Here is an 18,317-nt window from a genome sequence, read left to right as displayed (position 1 = left end):
AGGAATGGGAGAAGGTCATGTGGTCTGATGAGACAAAAATAGAGCTTTTTGGTCTAAACTCCACTCGCCGTGTTTGGAGGAAGAAGAAGGATGAGTACAACCCCAAGAACACCATCCCAACCGTGAAGCATGGAGGTAGAAACATCATTCTTTGGGGATGCTTTTCTGCAAAGGGGACAGGACGACTGCACCGTATTGAGGGGAGGATGGATGGGGCCATGTATCGCGAGATCTTGGCCAACAACCTCCTTCCCTCAGTAAGAGCATTGAAGATGGGTCGTGGCTGGGTCTTCCAGCATGACAACGACCCAAAACGCACAGCCAGGGCAACTAAGGAGTGGCTCCGTAAGAAGCATCTCAAGGTCCTGGAGTGGCCTAGCCAGTCTCCAGACCTGAACCCAATAGAAAATCTTTGGAGGGAGCTGAAAGTCCGTATTGCCCAGCGACAGCCCCAAAACCTGAAGGATCTGGAGAAGGTCTGTATGGAGGAGTGGGCCAGAATCCCTGCTGCAGTGTGTGCAAACCTGGTCAAGACCTACAGGAAACGTATGATCTCTGTAATTGCAAACAAAGGTTTCTGTACCAAATATTAAGTTCTGCTTTTCTGATGTATCAAATACTTATGTTATGCAATAAAATGCAAATTAATTACTTAAAAATCATACAATGTGATTTTCTGGATTTTAGTCTCTCACAGTTGAAGTGTACCTATGATAAAAATTACAGACCTCTACATGCTTTGTAAGTAGGAAAACCTGCAAAATCGGCAGTGTATCAAATACTTGTTCTCCCCACTGTATACAAACCAGAAGCCATGGATTACAGGCAACATCCGCACTGAGCTAAAGGCTAGAGTTGCCGCTTTCAAGGAGCGGGCCACCAATCCGGATGCTTCTAAGGAATCCCGCTACCACCTCAGATGAACCATCAAACAGGCAAAGAATCAATACAGGAAAGGTCGAATCCTACTACGCCGGCTCTGAGGCTCAGTACTTTTGTTTCAAAGCAGATTTGTTTAAGACTACCAAGAATCATTCTGTGTGACCCTGATTTAGCCCACTGCAGTAAAAGGTTAAACAGGTTAACATTCACAAGACCACAGGGCCAGACGGATTACCAGGACGCGTACTCAGAGCATGCGCTGAACAGCTGGCAAGTGTTTTCACTGACATTTTCAACCTCTCCCTGACCCAGTCTATAATACCTACATGTTTCAAGCAGACCACCATAGTCTCTGTGCCCAAAAACATTAAGATAACCTGTGTAAATGACTATCGTCCCATAGCACTCACATCTGTAGCCATGAAATGCTTTGAAAGGCTGGTCATGGCTCACATCAACACCATCATCCCAGACACCCTGGACCCACTCCAATTCGCATACCGCCTCAACATATCCACAGATGACTTAATCTCTATTGCACTCCACACTTCCCTCTCCCACCTGGACAAGAGGAACACCTATGTGAGAATACTGTTCATTGACTACAGCTCAGCGTTCAACACCATAGTCCCCTCCAAGCTCACCACTAAGCTAAGGACCCTAGGACTGAACACCTCCCTCTGCAACTGGATCCTGGACTTCTTGACGGGCCGCCCCCAGGTGGTAAGGGTAGGCAACAACACATCTGCCACTTTGACCCTCAAACACAGGGGCCCCTCAAGGGTGCGTGCTTAGTACCCTCCTGTACTACCTGTTCACCCATGACTCCAACACCATCATAGATCCCCCCCCCCCTATTTTACCAGGTAAGTTGACTGAGAACACATTCTCATTTTCAGCAACGACCTGGGGAATAGTTACATGGGAGCGGAGAGGGGATGAATGAGCCAATTGGAAGCTAGGGGTGATTAGGGTGCCATGATGGTATGAGGGCCAGATTCTGAATTTAGCCAGGACACCAGGGTTAACACCCCCACTCTTACTATAAGTGCCATGGGATCTTTAGTGACCACAGAGAGTCAGGACACCCGTTTAATGTCCCATCTGAAAAACGGCACCCTACACAGGGAAATGTCCCCAATCACTGGCCTGGGACATTGGGATATTATTTTTTTTGACCAGAGGAAAAAGGGTCTCCTACTGGCCCTCCAACACCACTTCCAGCAGCATCTTGTCTCCCATCCAGGGACCGACCAGGACCAACCCTTCTTAGCTTCAGAGGCAAGACAGCAGTGGGATGCAGGGTGGTATGCTACTGATGACACAAAGGTGGTAGACCTGATCACCGACGACGATGAGACAGCCTATACAGTGCCTTGCAAAAGTATTCATCCCCCTTGGTGTTTTTCCTATTTTGTTGCATTACAACCTGTAATTTAAATGGATTTTTATTTGGATTTCATGTGATGGAGATACACAAAATAGTCCAAATTGGTGAAGTGGAATGAAAAAAATAACTTGGTTCAAAAATGTCAAAAAAATAAATAACGGAAAAGTGGTGGGTGCATATGTATTCACCCCCTTTGCTATGAAGCCCCTAAATAAGATCTGGTGCAACCAATTACCTTCAGAACTCACATAATTAGTTAAATAAAGTCCACCTGTGTGCAATCTAAGTGTTACATGATCTGTCACATGATCTCAGTATATATACACCTGTTCTGAAAGGCCCCAGAGTCTGCAACACTACTAAGCAAGGGGCACCACCAAGCAAGCGGACCATGAAGACCAAGGAGCTCTCCAAACAGGTCAGGGACAAAGTTGTGGAGAAGTACAGATCAGGGTTGGGTTATAAAAAAATATCCAAAACTTTGAACATCCCACGGAGCAACATTAAATCCATTATAAAAAAATGGAAAGAATATGGCACCTCAACAAACCTGCCAAGAAAGGGCCGCCCACCAAAACTCACGGACCAGTCAAGGAGAGCATTAATCAGAAAGGCAACAAAGACATCAAAGATAACCCTGAAGGAGCTGCAAAGCTCCACAGCGGAGATTGGAGTATCTGTCCATAGGACCACTTTAAGCCGTACACTCCACAGAGCTGGGCTTTACAGAAGAGTGGCCAGAAAAAAGCCATTGCTTAAAGAAAAAAAATAAGCAAACACGTTTGGTGTTCGCCAAAAGGCATGTGGGAGACTCCCCAAACATATGGAAGAAGGTACTCTGGTCAGATGAGACTAAAATTGAGCTTTTTGGCAATCAAGGAAAACGCTATGTCTGGCGCAAACCCAACACCTCTCATCACCCGAGAACACCATCCCACAGTGTTCTGTTTCAGTCTTCCAGAGATTTGAGACTGGGACGGAGGTTCACCTTCCAGCAGGACAATGACCCTAAGCATACTGCTAAAGCAACACTCAAGTGGTTTAAGGGGAAACATTTAAATGTCTTGGAATGGCCTAGTCAAAGCCCAGACCTCAATCCAATTGAGAATCTGTGGTATGACTTAAAGATTGCTGTACACCAGCGGAACCCATCCAACTTGAAGGAGCTGGAGCAGTTTTGCCTTGAAGAATGGGCAAAAATCCCAGTGGCTAGATGTGCCAAGCTTATAGAGACATACCCCAAGAGACTTGCAGCTGTAATTTCTGCAAAAGATGGGGGGGGGTTTGAATAGTTATGCACGCTCAAGTTGTCTTTTTTTGTGTATTATTTCTTGTTTGTTTCACCCCACAAAAAAATTTGCATCTTCAAAGTGGTAGGCTAGTTGTGTAAATGAAATGATACAACCCCCCCCAAATCCATTTTAATTCCAGGTTGTAAGGCAACAAAATAGGAAAATGCCAAGGGGGGTGAATACTTTTGCAAGCCACAGTGGGGAGGAGGTCAGAGACTTGGCTGTGTGGTGCCAGGACAACAACACACACCCCTTTATATCAACAGGGCTGTAGTGGAGGGGGTCGAGAGCTTCAAGTTCCTCGTTGTCCACATCACTATGGATCTATCATGGTCCACACACATCAACACAGTCGTGCCCTCTTCCCCCTCAGGAGGCTGAAAAGATTTGGCAAGGGCGCTCAGATCCTCAAAATGTTCTACAGCTGCACCATTGAGAGCATCTTGACTGGCTGCATCACCACTTGGTACGGCAACTGCTTGGCATCCGACCGCAAGGCGATACAGAAGGTAGTGCATACGATCCAGTACATCACTGGGGCCGAGCTCCCTGCCATCCAGGACCTCTAGACCAGGCGGTGTCAGAAGAACGGCCAAATAATTTTCAAAGTCTCAAACCACCTAAGTTATAGACTGTTCTCTCTGCTACCACAATGCAAGCGGTACTTATGCACCAAGTCTGGAACCAACAGGACCCTGAACAGCTTCTACCCCCAAGCCATAAGACTGCTAAATAGTTAGTTAAATAGTTAACCAAATAGCTACCCAGATTATCTGCATTGAGCCTTTTTGCACTAACTTTTTTGACTCATCACATACTGTATGCTACTGTTTATTATCTGTCACTTTATTCCTGATTATATGACATATCTACCTCAATTACCTCGTACCCTTGCACATTGACTCGGTACTGGTACCCCGTGTATAGCCAGGTTATTGTTACTCAATGTGTATTTATTATTACTTTTATTATTATTACATGTTATTACTTTTCTATTATTTATGTATTTTCTTTCTCTCTGCATTGTTGCGAAGGGAGCGTAAGTAAGCATTTCCCTGTCAATCATAATCATTTGCAATTCAACCATTGAAAACAGTTTGGTTTGTTTGCAATCTTGAGCACTATACTATATCATGTCCTTCCATCTCTCTTTTGTTCTGTCTTTCTGTCTATACTGTGTTTACTACCAATCACAGGGTTTGGGTTGGCTCAGATACAGTTTACAGAGACACTCTGAGACATCACAAATCGTTTAAGGAGAAGTCTCAAGGTAGAATACCATGCAGGGTCCAGGGCCAGACAGACGGTTGTGTTTCAGACTGTTGTTGTATAATAAAGTGTCCCAGACTACTGTCCTTCAAGCTCAATCCCTCCTCCACTGTCTGGTCTCTGGTTAAAGTATTCAGAGAGGAAAATAAAGGTGTTTATAGGTTCTTTGTTTTTTGTTTACTTTCTAGTCTTTCTGATCTTCACGAGTGTGTTTGTGTGTGTGTGTGTGTGTCTTGTCATTTAAAACGTCATGCTGTGAGACTTCGGAGAGGTAGATGAGTGGATTATCAGCCTGTCATTGAAGCAAGCACGCATGTACACACGCACACACACACAGTGTCTCATTTGTAAATGCCGTTCTCTTTTCTCCAGTGGTGGTGTGACAGACACAGCTGTTGCAATCTGAGAATCCATATCCAGCTAAATTAATGACAGGGTGTGACTGCAATACAATGCAGCTCCTTTAATCAAATATACACTGTACTGTAAGCCTTCTCCATAGTTTGTCTCTCTTTCTCTACCATCCTCTCTCTCTCCCTTCACTATCTCTCTCTCTATCTTCCTGTCTCTTTCTCTCTGGGTGGGGGGAGGTTACTATGGTGTTTTTAATCAAATGAAGATGGCTCATTAAATAAAGACAAAAAGTCTAAAGTGTCTCTCTCGCTCTATTCCTCCCTCTCTCTTCCCCTAGCTTGCTCTTCCTCTCCCTTTCTTCACACTCTCTATCATGTCTCTTCTTCTTCTCTCTCTCCTCCTCTTCATCCATCTCTCTTTCTCCCCCTCTCTCTCTTTCTCTATCTGAATCCTCCTTCTCCCTCCTTCTCCCTCTCTTCTCCCCCCCCCCCTCTCTCTCAGTGGTTGTGTTCCACACTCGCATACAATAGACAGGATTTTAGGGTCAACAGCAACCCCAAGGTCATCACTGACAACCTCATTCATTCAGCCTGACCCACTTAGAGAGCGAGAGAGAGACAGAGAGAGAGTAGAAGAGGTATGAAGGGAAAGGAGTAGATGACGTGGGTACTCTGATAAATCGTGTATGTGTGTGTGTGTGTGTGTGTGTGTTTGCGTGTAACTTACCAAGATGTGGCTAGAGAAACAAATGACCAAGATCAGAGCTAAAAGGAGGAAAGACATGCCGAAGGAGATCCCCAACACTGCTGTTCTGTAACACACACACACACACACACACACACAGACACACACACACGCACACACACACACACACTGTGTTAACTACCTCCAGATGGGTACTATAGAGGGCAGTAAAACGATTATGTATTTAAATTGGAACTAGTGAACTGCGACACACTTCCACAAAGTACTACATACTTCTCCCTATTATGCAGTAGGGCAGGCCTATATTTCATGAAGAAGTTAGCCAAGTAGACGGCTGATTTAGGCATGTCATAAAAGGATGATGTCATGTCTAAATGGAAGAGACGTTAGTCTGAATGAGAAAATCAATGATGCTTTCAGACACTACACTATCTGGCTCTATGGCTCTACCCCTCCTGGCTCCTGTAAACACAGACAATTAACTAAATGATGACGCAGTGCATTGGACCTTTTTTCCTTTCATAACGAGGATTCATCATCATTATTATCCTTGTCATCTTCAAAGTAATCTTCATCATCATCATCATCGACATCTCAGACCCAGACCTTTTGATTCACATTATAACCATCATCAGACGTTATTCATATCTTTTCATCTGTGTTTTTTTCTTTTTCTTTCTTTCTTTCTTTCTTTCTTTCTTTCTTTCTTTCTTTCTTTCTTTCTTTCTTTCTTTCTTTCTTTCTTTCTTTCTCTGACTCTTAATTGCTGTCTCTTAAGGCGTATCATTTGCAGCTGCTATTAGGGACCTTATTGATGTGAGACTCAATTGATCAAAGATGTATTTCGTCTCGACACTGTAATTGCAATGTTCTAGGTTTTTATAGAGAATAGAACACTGAATTTAATGGCTTTTGGCACGACTAGTATTCCCACTCTGAGGGCTACTATAAGACCATACAATGCCGATTGTATGTTAAGTAGTATTGAACTGGTGGTTACCATGAAGGGTACTATGAAAGGTACTGTGAAGAGTACAGATGCACAGGACAAGTACTGTATCCATATTATGTAGTGTACTATGTAGTGTACTATGAAGTGTACTATGTAGGTTCCAGACTTACTTGGGCAGGACCAGTATCTGCACTATGAAGATGCAGCAGAAGATGAGACAGGCACAGGTGACGTAGTATTTAAAGGCCGGCAGAGTGGTGGCTCGATACTGGGGACATCAACACACACATGGTCAACAGGTGGTAGTTAAAATGATTTTTTCTTACTGTAACTTCACATTCTAACTCTCTAACTTTCACAGCAATCATCTTTTTTTTTTTATGGAGTCACTGCATTTTTGTCCGGGGAAGCAGTTGGCTACTGGCAGAATATGTCATTTTCATTTTTCAATTTCATTTTCATTTGACTGAACTGCAGTGTTGTTGTCCTACAGCACCTCCTTCTCCAGAGTCTTGTTGTGAAAGAACAGTGAGATCCTCTGGATGTCCTCAGATTTCAGCCACTGCCTACAGAGAAGAGAACACAGAGACACTCAGACAGGGATTCACACAGATACTAGCAATCCATCAGTGACATTTAACAAGACACCTCAGAATATCCTCCCTTCCAACCATGCATTTGTGATTTTTTTTTTTCATTACACGTCATGTTTTTAATAACTATTGTTTCGTTTGTTATTTTATGTTGCTCTTTAAGTATCTGCACTCCTGCCTACATAATTGCCCCTTGTGGGATAAATAACATATTTTGAATTCAATTCAATTTAACGTAAATCCACTTGTCACATAATTGTTGGCGAGGTACTGAACTAAGTGCTTCATACAAATGATAATGAATGGTTTGTACAACACACTTTTCACTTAGCAAGGTGGGGAACTCACCTCATCTACCACCAGTGTGAAGCACCTACCCAACTTGGTGATGCATAACAACAAAATGGCTGTCACTGGTATAGAAATAGAATGAAGCAGGTGTGTAGTAGTACTAACTTTTGTGAGTTGATGCCGTCGATGGTTCTGATCATCCTCTCTTCCAGTTCCTCTTCAAACCGTCTCTTCTGAGATTTAGTCCTGAGGGGAAGAACAAGATACAACATACTCAAGGACAAACATAGATAGACCTACAAAGAGAGAGGATGACCTGTAATGAATGGGACTCATGTACCAATGTAGGATCTTAATTTGATCACCCTGTTGCAGGAGAATCTATTCCTGGAGGAGGATGAAAGAACAATATTACTCAGATGGGTAGACAGTATCGACACAGGATATCGTGTCATCAACGGTGCATTGTCCAACACAACAAATAACATAACAGTAATAACATTAAACCAAGGTTAGGCCTGAATGATCTTACCCTTCAAACCCTTCTTTAATACCTTTTGATATGTGAAAAATAACGACAGGCAATTTTCTGTATACCGAACAGATAGTACAGCAATGCCAACAATATGAGTATGTTGAACAATATTATATTCTGTTTGGTGTCAAGCTCTTAAGACATGACTGGTGTAAAGGAAAGACGACTGATCTGTAGGGGTAAAGTCTGGTGTTCTGGTATAAAGGAAAGATGACTGGTCTGTAGGGGTAAAGTCTGGTGTTCTGGTATAAAGGAAAGATGACTGGTCTGTAGGGGTAAAGTCTGGTGTTCTGGTGTAAAGGAAAGATGACTGGTCTGTAGGGGTAAAGTCTGGTGTTCTGGTATAAAGGAAAGATGACTGGTCTGTAGGGGTAAAGTCTGGTGTTCTGGTATAAAGGAAAGATGACTGGTCTGTAGGGGTAAAGTCTGGTGTTCTGGTATAAAGGAAAGATGACTGGTCTGTAGGGGTAAAGTCTGGTGTTCTGGTATAAAGGAAAGATGACTGGTCTGTAGGGGTAAAGTCTGGTGTTCTGGTATAAAGGAAAGATGACTGGTCTGTAGGGGTAAAGTCTGGTGTTCTGGTGTAAAGGAAAGACGACTGATCTGTAGGGGTAAAGTCTGGTGTTCTGGTATAAAGGAAAGATGATTTGTATGTAGGGGTAAAGTCTGGTGTTCTGGTATAAAGGAAAGATGACTGGTCTGTAGGGGTAAAGTCTGGTGTTCTGGTATAAAGGAAAGATGACTGATTTGTAGGGGTAAAGTCTGGTGGTCTGGTGTAAAGAAAAGATGACTGATCTGTAGGGGTAAAGTCTGGTGTAAAGAAAAGATGACTGATCTGTAGGGGTAAAGTCTGGTGTAAAGAAAAGATGACTGATCTGTAGGGGTAAAGTCTCACCTCTCTCTTCTCTGGTAGTGATACTGGCCCATTGGAACATCCTGAAACACACAATCACAGAAGGTGAGGCTGGACACAAGTGTGTGTTTATCTGTGTGTGTGTGTGTGTGTGTGTGTGTGTGTGTGTGTGTGTGTGTGTGTGTGTGCGTGTGTGTGTGTGTACTTACTGTAGTGTTAATCTTGCCATTGTCAGTGGTCATGCTGTCTCGATGGTGCAGGTTAGCAAATGGTTTGGCCGCCCCCCACGACTCCAGGTATCGAGTCATTCTGACCGATGCCCTCATCTTCCCTCCGTCCAATGTAGGACGAGAACGCGTACATAGGTGGGGGCTCCGCCTCTCAGCCTGGTGAACCAATCAAAATGGAGAGGAGTCAAACTTTCCCCCCCCTTTTTTGTCTTCTCTAAGATCTATTTCTCAATTCAAGCAAACAGCTTTTTGCAGTATTTATGTATTATAAACAGTAGTATATACCCAATAAGTCAGTAGTTTGTAAACGTGAGTTTTTAGAGTATGTTATATCTGTGGTTGTGTTTTAACCACGTTTGGACCACATTCTCATGTCTTACCTTGGGGTTGATGACCAGGTAAGTGATGACTTCGTGTTCCTTCAGGTAAAAGTCTCTACTCTGTCCCTCCCCTGGTTCCACCTTATAGGAGCCCTTCAGATGCTCCAATGTTACTGAGGATATATGGACACGCCTGGGGGAGGAGAGGAGAAGAGAGGGGGAGGAGAGGAGAGAGGGAGGGAGGAGAGGAGAGGAGAGGAGAGGAGAGGAGAGGAGAGGAGAGAGGGAGGGAGGAGAGGAGAGGGAGGGAGGAGAGGAGAGAGGGAGGGAGGAGAGGAGAGAGGGAGGGAGGAGAGGAGAGAGGGAGGGAGGAGAGGAGAGAGGGAGGGGAGGAGAGGAGAGAGGGAGGGAGGAGAGGAGAGAGGGAGGAGAGGAGAAGAGAGAGGGAGGAAGAGGAGAGAGGGAGGGAGGGAGGAAGAGGTGGGGGGTGAATAATAAACATAAGCCAAATGGTTTGTCAATGCAAATATGTCTTGGGAAATATTTCAAGAAACAGCAGACCCCCTATTGGTTGATCTTACCCTGGCACGCCCCCTGCCTCCATGTGATTGGCTAGAGTGACGTCATGTGACCAGACGTCGTATTGCCACTTCTGAAGGCCGATGACACCACACAGCACATTCCCAGAATGCACCCCAACTCGCATATTGATGTCAACACCAGTAGCATCCCGCACCTTCCTAAGGTAAAAATGTATAACCTCAAATGAACCTCTGCTTTGTTCTATGGAGTAAAAATTATTATGAGTTTGTGTGTGTTTGAATGTGTGTGTTTGAGGACAAATGTTGTCTGAGTGAATGCGTAGTGTGTGTGTGTGTGTGTGTGTGTGTGTGTGTGTGTGTTTAGCCCACTGACGCACTAGAGAGGATTAGCTTATCATCACTATTTCACATTGTGTTTGCACTACAGCTCACACACAGCTGAGACCCAGTCTGGCTGGCATAGAGGCTTGTGTGTGTGCGTGTGTGTTTGTACGTGCCTATGTGCCTGCGTGTGAGTGTGTGTGTGTGTGTGTGTGTGTGTGTGTGTTCGTACATGCCTACATGCCTGTGTTTGTGTGTGCGTGTGCTCGTGCATGTGTGTGCGTGCGTCTGGTAGCGCATATGTACGTTTGTGTGTGTGTGTGTGTGTGTTGTTTGTGTGTGTGTGTGTGTATGTGTGCGTGTATGAAAGCAGAGAGCTGGTGTTTTACTTGATGGCCTCACACATGTCCAGTCCCATCTTGACACAGTTGCCTGCATGGTGGGGGAGAGACTCTGGTAGGCCTGATACACAGTAGTAACAATCACCCAGGATCTTTATACGCATACACTCATTCTCCTGGAGAGAGGAGCGGGAGAGAGACAGAGAGAGAGAGAGAGAGAGAGAGAGAGAGAGAGAGAGAGAGAGAGAGAGAGAGAGAGAGAGAGAGAGAGAGAGAGAGAGAGAGAGAGAGAGAGAGAGAGAGAGAGAGAGAGAGAGAGAGAGAGAGAGAGAGAGAGAGAGAGAGAGAGAGAGAGAGAGAGAGAGAGAGAGAGAGAGAGAGAGAATGCAAGAATGCGAGAGAGAGAGAGAGAGAGAGAGAGAGAGAGAGAGAGAGAGAGAGAGAGAGAGAGAGAGAGAGAGAGAGTGGGAGAGAGGGGAGATAGGGGGAGAGAAAGAGGAGAGTAGGGAGAGGGGGCAACAGATGTAGAGAGTTAGGGAGAGAAAGAGAGAAAAAGTGAATTTCAGAATCAGAATAAAAAAATGTACTTTGTGTAAATAAATAAAATATAACAAATCCAGACAAAATCAAAAGATGACCTGGGGTTTACAGATTATGCAAATAACCATTAGCTACCACATTCGAAAATGTACTTTTCATAAACTTTGCATAGCTTGTGGAACTGCATTACTGTGCATCCCTATTACACATTTTTAAAAAAACACACTCCCACTAGATGTGAGGCTGCTTACAGCAATGCCCAAACATCCAAACTCCTCCGTCTATATTATATAACAACCACATTGCTGGGGCGCTAGGCAGTGTGTGTGTGTGTGTGTATGTGTGTGTGTGTGTATAGGCCTGTAGCTGTACTGACATGAATCAACAGCTAACACTCCATCCGAGAAAGCACAGCAGACAGATCAGCAAGAGAGAAAACTTTCCACAGATATTACGCACAACTACCGTTATGTAGTATGGTGTGCTAGTGTGTCTGTGTGTGTGTGTCCGTGTGTGTGTCTGTGTGTGTGTATATGTGTGTGTGCTAGCATGTGTACATCTGTGTGTGTGTCATCCGTGTGTGTGTATGTCATCCCTGTGTGTGTGTCCTTCATATGCGTGCGTGTAACGTTACCTTGGCGATCTGGTCAAACTTGCCGAACAATTCATTGAGCATGTGCACCAGTTCTCCGGGTGAGCAGTCACCAGCCAGCTTAGTGAACCCTACTATGTCTGCATACAGAATACTGAAACAAAGAGAGAGAGAAAGAGAGAGAGCGAGAGCGAGAGAGAGAGAGAAAGAGAGAGAAAGAGAGAGAGACAGAGAGAGAGTGAGAAACAGAAAGAGAAACAGAGAGAGAAACAGAGAGCGAGGGAGAGGGCTTAAAACACAGTAAAAAAACAAATGTCTTCTCCTTTCCTCCTCTCTTTCTCTTGTTATGCTGTGCAGGATACTGCAGAGAGAGAGAGGGGACAGAGGAATACACATTCAGTAAAAGGCCCAGCAGTTCTAATCTGAGATTTCAGCACAAAGGACAGCGACAGTGATGGCATCAGAATCTGAATAAGATCTGCCTTTCAGCACCACATGACTTTGGACAGCAACCATCTGAGGTGTAGCCATTCCCAACTGCCTGGGAGAATCACAGTCCTTGAAAGCCCATTAGCTATAATCATAGAGGTCAATGGTAAACTACTTCTGAGCTCTACACCCTTCAGAAATATTCACGCACACATATACACATGATTTTGCATACACACAAACTTGTGAGAGCCACTCCAAACCAAGGACATTGCTACATCCCTCTCAGTTATACCACCATGATGGAAAGGGTATTACTAAGAACAACCCAAGAGCTTCAATACATACATGATGATTTGACTGGCCTTATGATTACAGATTGGAGTGGAGTGGAGCTCATTGTCTTTCAATCTACAGAAGGAGATCCTTGACTGTATGTATCTAGGATCTACTTGACTCTCTATTTCAACAGTAATCTCCAATAGAATCCAGTAGACTGGAGCCTGGATTAACTACAGAACACTAAGGAACACAAATTACACAACAGGACACAGCATAGATTACCTATCTAGGATGAAGAGAGGAGAGTAGAGTAGAGTAGAGCAGAGCAGAGCAGAGCAGAGAAGACAAGACAAGACAAGAGACAGATGTTTACCTAACGTTGGTATGTCGTTGGACATAGAGGTTGTGAAAGTTGTTGGTGCCCTCTGCCCGCCCGAAGTCCCTGTCCCTTGGTCCCTGTAACCTCTGAATGATCTCTGCCTTCATCACACGGGCGATATGGGCCGGGAGCAGGGATAACAGTAACCTTTCCTGTAGTGAGAGAGAGGGAGAGAGAGGGGGAAGGAGAGAGAGAGCGAGAGGATAAGTCCTGTGAAGTCCAAATGAACTGCTTTTGGTGAGCGTACACACACACACACACACACACACACAGAAACACATACACACACACCCTGATATTTATGAGTGCATAATTCAGTATCAGGACCAGGCCTCTCGATTCGTAATAACAGTAATACTAATGGAAGGTTACTAAAATCTATTTCCTGCAGTGGAGGCTACAGTGGAGGAGGAGCTACAGTGGCTTGTGAAAGTATTCACCCCCCTTGGCATTTTTCCTATTTTGTTGCCTTACAACCTGGAATTAAAATGGATTTTTGGGGGGTTTGTATCATTTGATATACACAACATGCCTACCACTTTGAAGATGCAAAATATTTTTTGGGTGAAACAAACAGGTCTCTTGGGGTATGTCTCTATAAGCTTGGCACATCTAGCCACTGGGAGTTTTGCCCTTTCTTCAAGGCAAAACTGCTCCAGCTCCTTCAAGTTAGATGGGTTCCGCTGGTGTACAGCAATCTTTAAGTCATACCACAGATTCTCAGTTGGATTGAGGTCTGGGCTTTGACTAGGCCATTCCAAGACATTTAAATGTTTCCCCTTAAACCACTCAAGTGTTACTTTAGCAGTATGCTTAGGGTCATTGTCCTGCTGAAAGGTGAACCTCTGTCCCAGTCTCAATTCTCTGGAAGACTGAAACAGGTTTCCCTCAAGAATTTCCCTGTATTTAGCGCCATCCATCATTCCTTCAATTCTGACCAGTTTCCCAGTCCCTGCTGATGAAAAACATCCCCACAGCATGATGCTGCCACCACCATGCTTCACTGTGGGGATGGTGTTCTCGGGTGATGAGAGGTGTTGGGTTTGCGCCAGACATAGCGTTTTCCTTGATTGCCAAAAAGCTCAATTTTAGTCTCATCTGACCAGAGTACCTTCTTCCATATGTTTGGGGAGTCTTCCACATGCCTTTTGGCGAACACCAAACGTGTTTGCTTATTTTTTTTCTTTAAGCAATGGCTTTTTTCTGGCCACTCTTCTGTAAAGCCCAGCTCTGTGGAGTGTACGGCTTAAAGTGGTCCTATGGACAGATACTCCAATCTCCGCTGTGGAGCTTTGCAGCTCCTTCAGGGTTATCTTTGATGTCTTTGTTGCCTTTCTGATTAATGCTCTCCTTGACTGGTCCGTGAGTTTTGGTGGGCGGCCCTTTCTTGGCAGGTTTGTTGAGGTGCCATATTCTTTCAATTTTTTTATAATGGATTTAATGTTGCTCCGTGGGATGTTCAAAGTTTTGGATATTTTTTTATAACCCAACCCTGATCTGTACTTCTCCACAACTTTGTCCCTGACCTGTTTGGAGAGCTCCTTGGTCATGGTCCGCTTGCTTGGTGGTGCCCCTTGCTTAGTAGTGTTGCAGACTCTGGGGCCTTTCAGAACAGGTGTATATATACTGAGATCATGTGACATTTAGATTGCACACAGGTGGACTTTATTTAACTAATTATGTGACTTCTGAAGGTAATTGGTTGCACCAGATCTTATTTAGGGGCTTCATAGCAAAGGGGGTTAATACATATGCACGCATCGCTTTTTCGTTTTTTTTTAATAGATTTTTTATTTATTTATTAGTTGTTTTTTTCATTTCACTTCAGCAATTTGAACTATTTTGTGTATGTCCATTACATGAAATACAAATAAAAATCCATTTAAATTACAGGTTGTAATGCAACAAAAAACACCAAAGGGGATGAATACTTTTGCAAGGCACTGTTTCCTGTTACACACTCTGTATCCGTCTGTGTGTGTGTGTGTGTGTGTGTGTGTGTGTGGTAGGGAGATAGTGAGTAATTAAGCTGGAACCCAAACCAGAAAAGTCGCCTGTAATTATATAATTATGACTGGATTTCAAAGTGAGGAAATTATGATTTTTGTTTTTGTAAAAAACACAATCATAAGTAGAAAGAAAAGGAGATACCGCTGAAGGAGATCGGGGTGCCTGGTAAGGAGCCAGCAACGAGTGGCTAATCTGTATTTGCCATCGATACTATTGGCCAACTTACAATCGCTTGATAATAAAGTGGACGAACTACAAGCATGTATATCCTACCAACGAGACATTCAAAACTGTAATATCTTATGTTTCACCGAGTCGTGGCTGAACGAAGACATGAATAACATACAGCTGGCGGGTTATACACTGTATCGGCAGGATAGAACAGCAGCCTCTGATAAGACAAGGGGTGGCGTTCTGTGTATATTTGTAACAACAGCTGGTGCACGATATCTAAAGAAGTCTCGAGGTTTTGCTCGCCTGAGGTAGAGCATCTCATGATAAGCTGTAGACCACACTATCTACCAAGAGAGTTTTCATCTATATTCTTCGTAGCTGTCTATTTACCATCACAAACCGATGCTGGCACTAAGACCGCACTCAATGAACTGTATACGGCCATAAGCAAACAGGAAAACACTCATCAAGAGGCGGTGCTCCTAGTGGCCGGGGACTTTAATGCAGGGAAACTTAAATCCATTTGACCTAATTTCTACCAGCATGTTAAATGTGCAACCAGAGGGGGAAAAAACTCTAGACCACCTTTACTCCACACACAGAGACGCGTACAATGCTCTCCCTCAATTTGGCAAATCTGACCATAATTCTATCCTCCTGATTCCTGCTTACAAGCAAAAACTAAAGAAGGAAGCACCAGTGACTCAGTCAATAAAAAAGTGGTCAGATGAAGCAGATGCTAAGCTACAGGACTGTTTTGCTAGCACAGACTGGAATATGTTCCGGGATTCTTCTGGTGGCATTGAGGAGTACACCACATCAGTCACTGACTTAATCAATAAGTGCATCGATGACGTTGTCCCCACAGTGACTGTACGTACATACCCCAACCAGAAGCCATGGATTACAGGCAACATCCGCACTGAGCTAAAGGGTAGACCTGCCGCTTTCAAGGAGCGGGACTCTAACCCAGAAGCTTATAAGAAAGCCCGCTATGCCCTCTGACGAACCATCAAACAGGCAAAGCGTCAATACAGGACTAACATCGAATTGTACCACACCGGCTCCGACGCTCGTCAGATGTGGCAGGGCTTGCAAACTATTACAGACTACAAAGGGAAGCACAGCCGCGAGCTGCCCAGTGACACGAGCCTACCAGACGAGCTAAATTACTTCTATGCTCGCTTCGAGGCAAGCAACACTGAAACATGCATGAGAGCATCAGCTGTTCCGGACGACTGTGTGATCCCACTCTCCGTAGCCGATGTGAGTAAGACCTTTAAACAGGTCAACATTCACAAGGCCGCAGGGCCAGATGGATTACCAGGACGTGTACTCCGAGCATGCGCTGACCAACTGGCAGGTGACTTCACTGACATTTTCAACCTCTCCCTGTCTGAGTCTGTAATACCAACATGTTTCAAGCAGACCACCATAGTCCCTGTGCCAAAGAGCACTAAGGTAACCTGCCTACTGACCCGTAGCACTTACATCTGTAGCCCTGCGGCCTTGTGAAATATTCCAGCACAAGCATTTCGCTACACCTGCAATAACATCTGCTAAACACGTGTATGTGACAAACATTTTTTATTTTTATTTGAAGTGCTTTGAAAGGCTGGTCATGGCTCAGATCAACACCATTATCCCAGAAACCCTAGACCCACTCCAATTTGCATACCACCCCAACAGATCCACAGATGATGCAATCTCTATTGCGCTCCACACTGCCATTTCACACCTGGACAAAAGGAACACCTATGTGAGAACGCTATTCATTGACTACAGCTCAGCGTTCAACACCATAGTGCCCTCAAAGCTCATCACTAAGTTAAGGACCCTGGGACTAAACTCCTCCTTCTGCAACTGGATCCTGGACTTCCTGACGGGCCGCCCCCAGGTGGTAAGGGTAGGTAACAACATATCCGCCACGCTGATCCTCAACACGGGGGCCCCTCAGGGGTGCATGCTCAGTCCCCTCCTGTACTCCCTGTTCACCCATGACTGCATGGCCAGGCACGACTCCAACACCATCATTAAGTTTGCCGATGACACAACAGTGGTAGGCCTGATCACCGACAACGACGAGTCAGCTTATAGGGAGGTCAGAGACCTGGCCGTGTGGTGCCAGGACAACAACCTCTACCTCAATGTGATCAAGATAAAGGAGATGATTGTGGAATACAGGAAAAAGAAGAGGACCGAGCACGCCCCCATTCTCATCGACAGGGCTGTAGTGGAACAGGTTGAGAGCTTCAAGTTCCTTGGTGTCCACATCACCAATAAACTAACATGGTCCAAGCACACCAAGACAGTCGTGAAGAGGGCACAGCAAAACCTATTCCCCCTAAGGAGACTGAAAACGTTTGGCATGGGTCCTCAGATCCTCAAAAGGTTCTACAACTGCACCATCGAGAGCATCCTGACTGTTTGCATCACTGCCTGGTATGGCAACTGCTCGACCTCCGACCGCAAGGCACTACAGAGGGTAGTGCGTATGGCCCAGTACATCACTGGGGCCAAGCTTCCTGCCATCCAGGACCTCTATACCAGGCGGTGTCAGAGGAAGGCCCTAAAAATTGTCAAAGACTCCAGCTACCTTAGCCATAGACTGTTCTCTCTGCTACCGCACGGCAAGCGGTACCAGAGCGCCAAGTCTAGGTCCAAGAGGCTTCGAAACAGCTTCTACCCCCAAGCCATAAGACTCCTGAACATCTAATCAAATGGCTACCCAGACTATTTGCATTGCTTCCCCCCACCTTGTTTTACACTGCTGCTACTCTCTGTTTATTATCTATGCATAGTCACTTTAATAACTCTACCTACATGTACATATTACCCCAATTACCTCGACTAACCAGTGCCCCTGCACATTGACTCGGTACCGGTACCCCCTGTAATTTTTTTGGGTATTCTTTCTTAAAACTGCATTGTTGGTTAAGGGCTTGTAAGTAAGCATTTCACTGTAAGGTCTACACCTGTTGTATTCGGCGCATGTGACAAATAACATTTTATTTGATTTGATGATTAGCAAGAGACTATGG

General features: G+C 44.7%; 1 protein-coding gene across 1 annotated transcript in view; it reads right to left on the bottom strand.

The window, feature by feature from the left end:
• Positions 1-18,317, bottom strand: part of LOC121585784 (adenylate cyclase type 2) — a 130,777-nt gene that overhangs the window by 37,821 nt on the left and 74,639 nt on the right. The window contains exons 5-15 of the mRNA XM_045226078.1: positions 13,087-13,244; positions 12,045-12,156; positions 10,919-11,046; positions 10,248-10,406; positions 9,727-9,859; positions 9,326-9,502; positions 9,159-9,199; positions 7,894-7,974; positions 7,341-7,410; positions 7,015-7,112; positions 5,914-5,998 (exon numbers count right to left, since the gene is read on the bottom strand). Coding sequence (XP_045082013.1) covers positions 5,914-5,998; positions 7,015-7,112; positions 7,341-7,410; positions 7,894-7,974; positions 9,159-9,199; positions 9,326-9,502; positions 9,727-9,859; positions 10,248-10,406; positions 10,919-11,046; positions 12,045-12,156; positions 13,087-13,244 — 1,242 coding nt within the window. The remainder of the gene's footprint in view (positions 1-5,913; positions 5,999-7,014; positions 7,113-7,340; positions 7,411-7,893; positions 7,975-9,158; positions 9,200-9,325; positions 9,503-9,726; positions 9,860-10,247; positions 10,407-10,918; positions 11,047-12,044; positions 12,157-13,086; positions 13,245-18,317) is intronic.

This window comes from Coregonus clupeaformis, chromosome 17 (assembly GCF_020615455.1).
Source record: "Coregonus clupeaformis isolate EN_2021a chromosome 17, ASM2061545v1, whole genome shotgun sequence".
NCBI classification, from domain to species: domain Eukaryota; kingdom Metazoa; phylum Chordata; class Actinopteri; order Salmoniformes; family Salmonidae; genus Coregonus; species Coregonus clupeaformis.
Note: the sequence above shows the minus strand (reverse complement) of the source record. Positions and strands in the feature narration are given on the sequence as shown.